This window comes from Halyomorpha halys, unplaced genomic scaffold, assembly GCF_000696795.3.
Source record: "Halyomorpha halys isolate HHAL.00 unplaced genomic scaffold, Hhal_1.1 Scaffold611.1, whole genome shotgun sequence".
NCBI lineage: Eukaryota > Metazoa > Arthropoda > Insecta > Hemiptera > Pentatomidae > Halyomorpha > Halyomorpha halys.
In genome coordinates, this window is record NW_027111663.1 from 16,950 (window position 1) to 29,721 (window position 12,772).

The 12,772-nt window shown below is 28.7% G+C and overlaps 1 protein-coding gene across 1 annotated transcript in view; it reads right to left on the bottom strand.

Annotated features, from left to right (window-relative positions):
- Nucleotides 1-767: 767 nt before the first annotated feature.
- Nucleotides 768-12,772, bottom strand: part of LOC106684749 (potassium voltage-gated channel protein Shaw) — a gene marked incomplete at its 3' end in the record, with an annotated part of 21,226 nt that continues 9,221 nt past the window's right edge. The window contains exons 2-3 of the mRNA XM_014427002.2: nt 6,185-6,401; nt 768-885 (exon numbers count right to left, since the gene is read on the bottom strand). Of these exons, the coding sequence (XP_014282488.2) occupies nt 768-885; nt 6,185-6,401 (335 nt within the window). The remainder of the gene's footprint in view (nt 886-6,184; nt 6,402-12,772) is intronic.

Genomic DNA, 12,772 nt, shown 5'->3' on the forward strand with positions numbered 1-12,772 from the left:
ATAAAAAAACTCGTAGACATCATTAGGACGGAATTTTCAAGAATATATCTAGTAAAATAAGAAGAAAAACCTTTCAGAATAAAAAACGTCTCATAAGAAAATAAGTTGTTTGAAGATGTTTATGGATGTGATGCTATTGTCATAAGAGAGATAGAATTTCGTTTGAGTTAGATATTGGTTTGAAACCTACCTAACCATACGTAATAATATGTCAAGGAGGATAGTTAGGAATAGTTGTAGAGAGGTATAGTTAAGATGTAGTTGTTCTATACTGTAGAAAGAACTTGAAATAGAACGTTAAGAGACAAAAGAGTATTGTGTATTGTTCAGTACAGGATGCCTACTTAAAACTAATAACTGCTAAAGGGAATGTAGAAGTTCTGGGAATGCAGAAGTACGAAACTATTCTTCGAAAGTTTTAGCATTTCATGGAGTTTTCAAGTGAGCAAACCGTATTCTACATGTCCTTAGTCAAAGCAGAGGGAAATAAAATCAGTAATGTAAGCGTGTTTTGAAGAAGGAATTTTAAGCCAGTTTCCATTAGTTAATATTAGATAAATTTATCAAAACAAAAAGGTTTTATTTTTTTTTAAATATAATATCTTCATTTATACCTACCGTGGATAATAGGACGAAATAGGCATATAATTTAAATCATAAGACTTTATTACTACTTATGTTTAAATCATTTTGAAGTTTAGTGGATAAAACTATCATAAAACAAACTTAGCTCCTACTTTACTTTGAGTGGAACACTTAAAACTTACCTGAGTGTAGGTCATCCAACAACAGGGCTCCACTTGGTTTGCGTCCAGTCCCCAGAACTCGAGTTCTTCTTCAAATAATGGACCGCATACATCAGTAGGGTAGTGTAGCTTGCCTGTCCTGCAAAGATTAAGTGAACAAAATTAATATTTCGAAATAAATTAAATAATTAAAAAAAATTATAATACTAATAAAATTTGATTAAAACTTTCATAGTGAGGGAATAGAAGCAGTACCATTTTTCTTTGAATGGTAAAATCATTGAAATATCTTTGAAATTGATATGTTACCAACAATCTATATTTAAAATCCTTAACACATCTTATCACTGTTGTGACGAATTAATTTGTGTTTGAATGTGAAAAATGTACTTTAATAGAGATCCAATAAAAAATGTCAATATAGAGGAACAATGTAAAATTTACTTTGTTATAAAAAAATATTATTTTTGTCCATATTTCATAGGACCAATACAGCACAAAAGGTGTAACAGAATATCATTTAAGAAAATAAAATAAATAGAAAAATCATATAAACTCGTTAGAAATGATGCCTGGCCTTTTTTTCGAGATACGGTTTATTTAAAGTAAAATAAAGGATTTCTTGTTTTAAATTTTAAAAATACTACTAATACTTATTACTATTATTATTATTTTTTTCTAAACAAAATAAAATATGATTTATATTAATTAATGAGTCGTATAAACAGGATAATTTATAAAACTAAATTAAAAGCTATATTCTGAAGATATACAGAAAAAATTCTTGAAGTCGGGAAAAATGAAATAGGTATCATATACTATACTAGTTAAAATTAGATAAATCTAGCATGTTTTTTGATTTTTTAAATAACTATGAGCGTATCCAGACGGGATAACTGTAATTTACATGTATTATGTACTTCAGTTTTTTTTTTTTTTCAATATAGTGTCAGCAGGAAAAAAATTCAATTTTTTATATCAGCATTTTAATTTGTACTTCAATTTAATGCCTCTTCAAAAATAATGTTCGTAATAATTTTTTACTCTAAATTGCACTGAATTTTTAATCCGTCTTTGCTCCTGCACATTAACACAGCCACATTTAATTTTCCATGGGTAAATATTGTTTCCTTCAATGTTACACATAAACCGACTTCTCCAAACTCTTCCCTTGTGGTTTATTTATAGTCGTAAAAAAAGCCAATTTTACAGGAAATTTTCATTTTAGTACGAATGGTATAAAATATTAAACGGTGATGACTAAAATATTTGTTTATATAATAGAGATATAAAATCGTAATGTTGATTTTTTGGACGCAAAAAGTATTATATAGGCGACAATATAATTTTTAAATTAATAATCTTCTACTGGAAGAGTTTGTAGATTTAATATGAATTTACGATAATCAGACCAATTTGGACATATGGAATTGAGCTCTGGGGCCCCACCAAACCATCAAATTCTTCCCCCATCCAATCGTTACGATCCAAAATCCTACGTAAAATCCTTGATGCTCCTTATTACGTCACAAATAAACTCATTCACAAAGACCTTAACATCCCATTCGTTGCAGATTTGACCCAAAACAGATATGCGTCTTTTCATTCCAAACTCTTTAACCATCCTAACCCAATAATTCTTAATCTTTTATCCTTAACAATTCCTGATAATCCTCCGAGGCGTCTGAAAAGAAGATGGCCACGGGACCTTCTAATTTAAGTTCATGTTTGAAGTACCTCCAATGGTATGGAAACATACTACATATTTACCTATTGTATTATTTTGTACAGTTGTAAATTACATTAAATAGATAATTAAAAAAAAATGAATTTGGTGAATGACACTAATCTTCCTTGTTTAAGTGTAATATTTTTTTTCATACATATCAACAACAACTTTTCGGGAAAATCTCCCATCTTCAGGCTGCTATAAAACCAAATTCAACAAAACTTATAACATATGATTACGACATTACTAATATATCATATATACATCATATCTATTCATAAACTATTTACCTGATAAAAAATATTTTAAATATAAAGTATAATTATCTCCTTATTTTGTCATTAGCTATCTAGATAATATGAAAGACAAAATTGACATTAAAGATAAATTAAATGTTGTTTATAAAGTTAATTGCCAGAATTGTGAATATTTATACATCGGGGAAACATCTAAAAAATTAAAAACAAGAATTGATCAACATAAGATTAATAGTAAAAATATAAAAAAAACATCAAATTTACAGCACTGGCACAACATAGTATTATATAATTATCCAATAATCCAGAGATATTAGATATAATTAAGAATAGTAGAGATAGAAAAATAATAGAATCAATATATATTACAAAAAACATTGACAAAGCAATTAATTATAAAACAGATACAAACACTTTAGGCGCACATTATATAGATATTATAAATAAATTAAAATTTTAGCTTTTATGTAATATTATAGAATTTAGAATTATTTTAATCTTTGTTATTTGTTATTGTATAACAAAAGAAAAATTGTTTATATAAAAATAGTTTATTTAAAAAATTTGTTTTTAAAAAATCATTAATTTTATTTAGATTGTTCATCTTTATGGTAATAGAAGTAGGAGATAATTGTTTATAGTCTATATGGTTATCATATATGAAAGATAAACTTCAGGAAGGTAATTATTCTCCTTAAAAATGCATAACTGTTGATTATATAAAAAAAGTTTTATTTATTAAATGACAACATTAATATTCAATATTAGCACTAATGACAAAATAAGGAGATAATTATACTTTATATTTAAAATATTTGTTATCAGGTAAGTAGTTTATGAATAGATATGATGTATATATGATATATTAGTAATGTTGTAAGCACATATTAAAAGTTTTGTTGAATTTGCTTTTACAGCAACCTGAAGATGGGAGATTTTTCCGAAACGTTGTTGTTGATATATATGAAATAAATTATTACACTTAAACTAGTGAGATTGTTTTTGTTTTTTTTCGCACCCTTTATATAAAATACATGAATATATTATATAAACTTTACTGAGTCATAGGATATAATATTGTATTTTTTTCATTAATGATAAATAATAAAAACAAATAATTTCACTAGGTAGTATAAAAACTGACCTATATATGACAAGTTTTAGTGGACTTGAAAAACAATATATAAAAACAACATGTTTGCTAAAATAAATCATTATAAATTATATGTATTGTAGTTTTAGTTGAATTGTGGCCATCCAGAGGGTTACAAAATCTAGTTTTAGATTCCGCTTTGCAGAGGACGGCGATGGAATTCGTAATTTGCGGATTTGATATATGACCCTATTCGACAGTGCTGAATGGCGCAGAATTATCAAGAATTCATGTTTGATAATTACTTCTGTTTACAGGGATGCTAAATCAACAGGGGATATTGTCATTATTTAGCTCTAACAAATGGCCTAGGCCTTATGCCCTCGGCTGATAATACTGCATCAATTGATATTTCCTAAATCAAATATATGAAAATAAGAAGCTGGTCAAAAATTGTTAACACTGTGTTAATGGTATTGAAATCATTGTAATTGTTTTAATACAATAATTAATATTCCAAATCAAATAAGAAAAAAAAATTAATTTATAAAGACAATTAAGTTCTTAATTTATACTGGCTTAAAAGTTGAGCCCCCAGCACGATAAATCATTAGAGATAATTATTATAAATAATCTTCTTGTGATAAGTCAATGAAAGTAAAATACAAAATGCGAAGAATAGAATTTATTATTAAATTTACACTGACAAATACAAGTTTATTTTGACTATGTTAGATTGACTTGGTCATAATGCACTGCTAAGTTTTATAAGTCAACGGGAGGCTGTGGTACTAAAATTAAGATTGTCATAGATGATGGCCGGATCGGCTGAAACGTTGGACACGTAATATGTTTTAATAAGGTAAGTTGAAAATTTTTGGATAATTTTTGTTATTATAAATATAGAAGTTTATTTACATGCATAGTCTGATCCACTTCGTAAAATATTGTAGGAAATTGAGAAAAAAAAACCGTTTACTTGATGAATAATTTATTAGGAAGTTTTCTTATTTGATGGTGCTAATTTATGAAATTTATTTTCCTTATGGTGATTTCTTAGCCTTCTTATTTCAATCTTTTATTTTTATTAATTTTAAATTAATAAAACACCCCTTCCGACGTTTCGACAGATTTGAAGAATCCGTTCATCTTTAAATGTTTATTATTTTTTCATTATTCTTTTATCTGGCATTTTAAGTTTTTCTTAATCTGTTTAAGAACCTTAAATAGTTGTTTAATGGTCTCTTTAGCTGAAAATTAACTATAATTGTCTAAAAAATGCGTCATAACAAAATATAATTTTTTAGGTTTAAAATATGACAAAGTTAGAATTAAAAATCGCACAAAACGTGACCATTATGAAACCATATAAGAGTATAGATGAAAATATTAATTAGGAAAAAGAGAAAAATGCAAGGTAAAACAATAGTGAAAAAAGAATCAATTTCTGAAGCCCAAAATGTCTGTAGGAATATTTTATTAACGTAAAAGGGGGCAGGTGTAGCGGCATGGCTACGCGTCTTTCTACCAACCCTGAGGTTGCGAGTTCAAGCCCGGCCCCATCCGGAATTTTTACAAGCACACAATTATGCAAACCTCACTCACAGCCTCTACCCGGGTATTTGTGAGGCCCATTGGCCAATGGGTTGCACTCACAAAAAGTGGCGTGGGAGTGACGAACTCAACCTACGAAAAAACCACCTCAAAATACGCTCGATGTATTAGGAAATATAGGACAGGCCTCCATGGTCTGTTGCCTATATAATAATAATAATAATAATAAAAGGCTAAGTGATTATTTATAAAAAAGAGAATAAAACAGTAATAATAAAAATATTATTGTAGTAAGAATACATTATTACACCAATTTTTTTTCTTCGATACCAATACGTAAGTAAAATTGATTGTGTAACAAATTATTTATTATTTTCTCACATAACTAAAGTGGAATTGGCCGGTTTCGGAACAAAGAGTGCAGCCATGAAACTATTAAAGTAAATCTTTTTTTAATGATAATACACTTATTAGAAAAACTTTTTAATTACAAACTCGTCCCTTCAATTTTTTTAAAATGCAAGAAAGTCAAGGGCCTACTGTATACTTTCTCTATGACCATCATCGTCCATCATTTAACATTAAATTAAAATATACTATTCTTACGAGATATATTTGAGACTGCATACGTGTGTTGGACTACATTTAATAGTGTATGGGTGTATACCATTGTGAGCTATTGGACATTAAATCGATTCTTATGTGGTAGAAAATAAAATTCCTAAAGTAAGACCCGACACAGAGATTAGATTTTTTCCTTTGGATATGCATATGAGTGCATAGCAACATATTGTACTTTACATACCTATAGTAGTTGAGGACTTGGGCGAAGACGCCGGGGTGCCTGTCGAAGAAGTATTCGTTGAGGATTGGGTCGTAGTTGGCGAGTGCCTCGGTGAGCCTGGACAGTCGGGTTGCGGGGATCTTCTTCAGGGTCGCCTTGTAGGTCTCGTGGCGGATGCCCCCCACGTTCAAGACGACCCGATTCTCCGCGTCCATGTTGATCAGGTTCATCTTGATTTCTAAAACAGAACAGTACAGTCATAGAATAAGGATCACAAAACAAGATCCCTGAAAAAAATATTTCAAATACACAAATTTTTTTGTGTATATGGTAGTGATTTTGTGTGGATAATTTTAATATAAGAAGAATTAGATATTTATGATTTTAAATTTTTAAAAAAATAGGTTTTTAACTTATAATTAATGAATGATCTGCACAGAATAGCCTGCAAAAGTAATTCTAAATTTAATGTGAGGAAGGATTTATAATTGAAGATGTCCTTGAGGATGGCTAAAATTTCCGAAACGTTGGACTGGTGAAATAAAAAGTGTTGAGACAAAAAACGATACAAGTTTTGATTTATTTAATAAATAATTACCTTGTCTCAAGAAATTGAAATAATATCTTTTTAATGTCACCGTTATCAAGTAAAAATATATATACATTTTTTTCCCTTTTCCTCTCTCAATTTATGTTTATCAACCAATATGCTTAGGCAAACATCAACTTGATTGCTTATTTTATATTTAAAAAACAAAACAAACAAAAACTGTAATGGAGGTAGTTGGTTTGAAGCTATAAGAGGTAGAGAGACTTTGATTTTTGAAACGGAAAATTAGAGAAAGATTTTCACAATTATTTCCTCTTGAAAAGAATAAAGCTTTCCAAATAAGCGGAAATATTGAATTAAGCTCAGGCAAACTAAAAACTAAAAGAAAACAAAAATTACTATTCGTTAAAAAACAGAGCACAAAGTACTTAATTAAAGTACACAAACACTCCAACATACTTTTACTGTTGCCTCTATAATTTTTACCACCATCAGATTTTTTACAACCAATCTTTTAAGGACCAGTTTGAAAATACTTATTTGATATTTTTTTTTGTAATTATTAAAGTTTTTTTTTATTTGGCAGGAAAGATTCCGCGTTTCGCAAGAAAACAGTATAAAATAGTGTAAATATCACGGATTGTTTAAATTATATTACATCTTTAAGACTCTTACATTTTGAGCGATTGTTGATTCATTATTTATTATAAATATAAGTTTTTTTTTCATTCTGTTAATTATTATCACTTTTTATTTTGAATTTATTATAATTAGAGATATTATTTTTTTATTTCTGTATTTCACTCTAAGGCAATAAAACCAATTTTTAATACCTGTTATATTATTCTAAAGAAAGTGATATAAAATTATTATAAAAACCAAATAATAATAATACATTAATAAACAGAGAGTTGCGAAATCTCGATGAATCATCCATGATTCGATGAATAATCTCAGTATACAGCTGTTAGCTGTTAGTCAGTCTGTTATTTGAAGTCAGGTACAAAGTATTAGAGAAAAAAAATCATACAAATAAGAACGAAACTCTGAACATCATATTTTTCTCCGGAGATATTTCTGACTTCCTATTGTAAGCCAATGGTCGATAAATGTATGTTTTTAATTATATAATTATCATAGATTCTTAACAATTTTTTTGGGAAACCAATTCCCTAAATTAATCATAAAGGTTGAGCTAGATTTGATGGAATTGATATGGTTTTAAAGATTATTAGTGGTAAATGTTTTCTCCAGAGACTAATCTCTCTCGGGGAGGTCTATGCTCTGTGAATCCGGCTGTAAACAATCCATGAAATCTATTATTCACATTTCAATACAAGTTTAATTTCCCGGGAGACCGTTCAAAATTAGATGATGGTTAATTGAGATGTGGAATTGGGTTTTGAGGTTATCTGATTTTTATATCGTACATCCTGTACGTTCTATTGACTAACTTTGTTGGAATAGAAGTTAAAAACTAAAAACTTTCACGCAGAATTAATCTTTAATAAGTGTAAAATAAATTTTTATAATAATTTCCTAAATGAATAGAAACACGCAGAGATAAGTCCTAATGAAAACTTCTACAACAAATGTCCCAGACGTGAGTCATGACTTATAATTTGAATTATTTAAATTATTTTATTTCATTATATGACTTATAGTTAAAAAAAAATAAAATAAAAAGTTTATAATTGTCTAAAGGTCAACAACTTATATTAATAGTAAGTGTTTATTTTATATAGTTATTTTAATTTTAGATCCCCTCCCGAATAGATTGCTCTAAATTCCTACTTCACACAATAAAACCGAATATAATCGTAAGATTTTTTAAAATATATCCTTGTGGAAATCATGTTGTTCCCATCACAAAATTAATTATACTTTGAACATTAAAAACTTAATAGCATGAGTTTTTGGTTATCTGGTTATTAAATAGTGAACTGTCGAATATGACAAAATTAAACTATTATAAAATATAGAAATAATCAAATACAAGAACGGTTAATTATGCCAAAGAACTTAAAATCTTGATTTCACGGCTTAAGAATCGATTGTAACAAAGCATTGAATTTATAAGTTTTAATTCGATCTTCATTTTCGCCCATTTACTGTCACCATCGTTTTAAAAATAAATCTTATCAATCTATCGCAATGTGGTCTTCCTTTCTTTGTAATTCAAATTGAAACTGTTGTAGTCTTTAAAATTCAATTAGTTATTGTTATCGAGTAAAATTCTTGTATGCAAATTACAATCAGAGCATCTATTTTAGGCTTGATAGAGCTCAACTTGATTTTCAAGTTCTTCTTGGACACTGAGTACCTTCGTCTTCACTATGATAACTATTATAGACTATAAATCAATTGTATAATTGAAAAGCATCCTCTTATTATTTTAATAATTGTGAAATTAGTTCTTCCTCATGATTTGTTATTTATTTTTCCTCTACGAGTTGTGGATTTCTGGATTACTTCAATTAAACTTTTAATATGTTTGTTATATAAAACAATAATCTTTTATATATATCAAGTTATCATTAATGCAGGGGCGAGTAGCCGTGGGGTTAGGCTCGTGGCTACTAACTCCAAGGTCCCGAATTCGAATCCGGCTGGGCAGAAAATTGTTTTCTGTTACACTGCAGCCGTGAGTCAACTCTTGTGGGTTCTGGAACCTTTCTGGGGTCCACTCAGCCTCCTAAATTAAGTAAAAATCTGGCGGTCGAACGTGATTCTGACCAAATCACCTCCTTTCACAACCGTTGGTCAAGTAACAGTACTCCCCTACAAAGTACTGAACCCCTCCATGGGTTTTGTGGTACAGATTTAATTCAATTAATGCATGAAATGTTTTTAACATACAATCGTAACATGATTTCTATGTATTATAAATACCATTTCAATAGTTTTATAGTTATTTTTAATCACATAATTATATTTTTTCATACTAATTACTTGGCCTTATTTTACATGTACTACACAACTATTCAACTGTTACCTTCTCCTTTAAATTTATTCAATTCCACTTATTTTTTTAACCTTTCATTTTTCTTACACTGTTAAATAAAATAAAACAATAAAACTATAGAAATGGTATTTATAATACATTGAAAACATTTTACGATTGTATGTTAAAAACATTTCATGCATTCGTAATAACATGATATGTATAAAAAATTATTTTTTTAGATAACAAAAATATTAAAAGTATTTTTTTAACTATTTTTTTTATACTATGTTATAAATTACATAATTAAAAATCAGGGGTTGTAGTGGAACAGATTTTAATTTTTTTTTTTACTATATTGTTAATTATTTTTTTAATCTTTTTTGTAATTTTATATTTGTTTAATTTGATATTATAAAAATTCAATTTTTTTAGGTTTTATGCATAATTTATGTTCATATTCTTTAATAATTTAACTTTTTTAAATTTTACACTTTAAGTAATCTTGAACAATATGTCCTTTCTGCTTCATAACGGTAACCATCCGTAAACTATTTTTATTAATTTTAGTTCGTGTTTAATCATTTTATAATTTAGTGCTACAAATATAGGAATATGAGAAAGAATAAATCGATTTTTTTTATTCCTATTTCAGCTTTAAACCTTGTTCTGGCAATGGTCAGATTCTCCACTCAAGTTGAGTGTTTGCGGCTTTAGCGCACTTGCTCAGCCTCCACTGGCTCATTACCAGTGATGCGGCGAGAGGGATGCGCTGGGATCCTATGAGCACTGCTGTACCCCTCACACGGGGGAGGGGGATAGAGTGGGCTCAGGGATCCTCAGGTCGATTGTGTAAATATTCTATATAAGAGTATAAATGTGACTAGAGATTATTTTATTTGTAATATTATTTTTTTTTTTCATACACATAGTTTGATTATGTACATTTTGTTTATTCTTCTGTTTGTATATATTTTAGGAGAGATTTTATTTATTTTTATGTGCTTTTATTTTATTTTAGTATGAACGTGATCGTTAATACCTATTGACCACAACTTTGTGGCAGATTGTAGTATCTATCAATAAATAAAAAGTATCAGTAAAAAAAAAAAGCTTTAAAAATTACTAAAAAATGCCATATTTAAGTTCAGAAAAATAAAACAAGGATGGAAAATGATGTATCTAAAATACTCTCCCAAGTGGAAATATCAAGTTCTCCTTTAATGGCTCATGACACCTTTATCTACTCAAATCATCAATTAATATGCTCAATAATAATATTTGGTAATTGTTATTCCTCATTGAACTAATTGAAAATATAATGGTATACCTGACATTTTTTCGTTTACTACCTAGAACTTCTGGAACGTGGAAACACCCCAAACCACCAGTAATCACCTTGTATCCCCTTCCATATGGTTCTTCATAGAACTTCCACTGTTACATCATACTGGTGTATCCGGAGGATTTCAAAGCAATTCCACAAAGCATTTGGAGGATTGTGAAGGGTATTGGCCCACCCTGACAGAGTATTAGAGTGCCCCCCAATCGGGCTTTTAAACCTCGGTGATTTGATTTCGGGATTGGGCGAGGGTGGGGAAGAGGGTCCTGCAATAATTGGTGTGATTGAACCTGATCGGTAATCGTTAATAAAATTGTTCTAGATTAGATTATTTTAATAATAATTAATGTAATTGTATGTCACAATCAGCGAAAAATATTTTTATTCAAATGAAATAATAATAGTGGAACACTATTGATATCAAATAATATAGTGAGGGAAATTCCGGATAAGGGATGGTATAATCAGTGAGTAAGAAATTAGTTACAATAGTAGAACTTATTCCTACTCACTTCCTTTTACCTGATTTGTCGTTATTCATCTTATGATATTTAAATTATATAGATGAAGGCCAATCTGGGCATACGGAGTTGAGCTTTGGGGCTCCACTAAACCTTCATTCAAGCTCAATTCTCGAGGAAGAGAATTAAGATGAGCTAATTGACAACTATAATTACATTATTATTATTGTCAGCCATTGCTTTGTTAGTTTTAAAACCATTCAAAACAATACTTTTTTTTGATAGATTTATTTATTGATAGAAATTACAATCTGCCACACAGTTGTGGGCAATAGGTAATAGTGATGGATGATCTCATACATACTAAAATAAAAAAATAAATAAATAAAAAATAAAAATAATAATAAAAAAAACTCTTAAAATACATACAAACAAAAGAATAGACAAGATGAACATTATCAAACTATCTGTATGAAAAATAAATAAATAAAATAACATAATGATAACATAATTAAAACAATACTAACACAACAAACAAAACTGTAACGAGCTCAGCTGGTCTGTTGCGTGACGTCATTCTCCATTTAAAAGACATAGTAGCAGACTCTTGACTAGCAGACCATGTTATATGTTATATCGTTTTAACATGCTAAAAGAAGGAAATATTTCTCCATTTAACATGAGTTTTTTCATTTAACATGTTAAACTAAAGATCATGAATACCCCTGATAGCTCGTGAAATGAAGGCAAGGAGGTTAAGGTGGGATAGGGACATGTGGATCGAAGCAATCCATTAGGATGCCTTCACATAACAATGAATACCAGTATAGTTGGCAAGAGACCACGTGGGAGGGCAAAAACCAGATATGAGATATATAGACAGAATTGACAAAGATGTGAAAGAGCTACATACAGCAAACAAAAAAGAAGTATTCCAAGATAGATAGGCGTGGAAAATGCTGGTTGGCTAAAGATCTACAAGGTTTCTAGAGTCTACAGAAAAAAAAAAATCGTCTTGATAGTTAAATAAATTAAAATCTTACTGCTCTAAACAGTGAATCATATTGTTTAAACTATGGTGTGTATTTTTTTAAAATCTTGTACCTATAAAGTCAAAATTTCGAAAAGGAAATAGATACACTTGACTATTGCCCGAAATTTTGAACAAGTAAATATAGAGTTCTAATAATATTCTAAAGGAAGTCTCTTTTTACTATATAGTAAATATATATCTTATACGTCTAATTAAAAGTTAAAAATTCTTAATCACTAAAAATTAAAAAAATTAAATGTACTACTGTTTAATATAAGA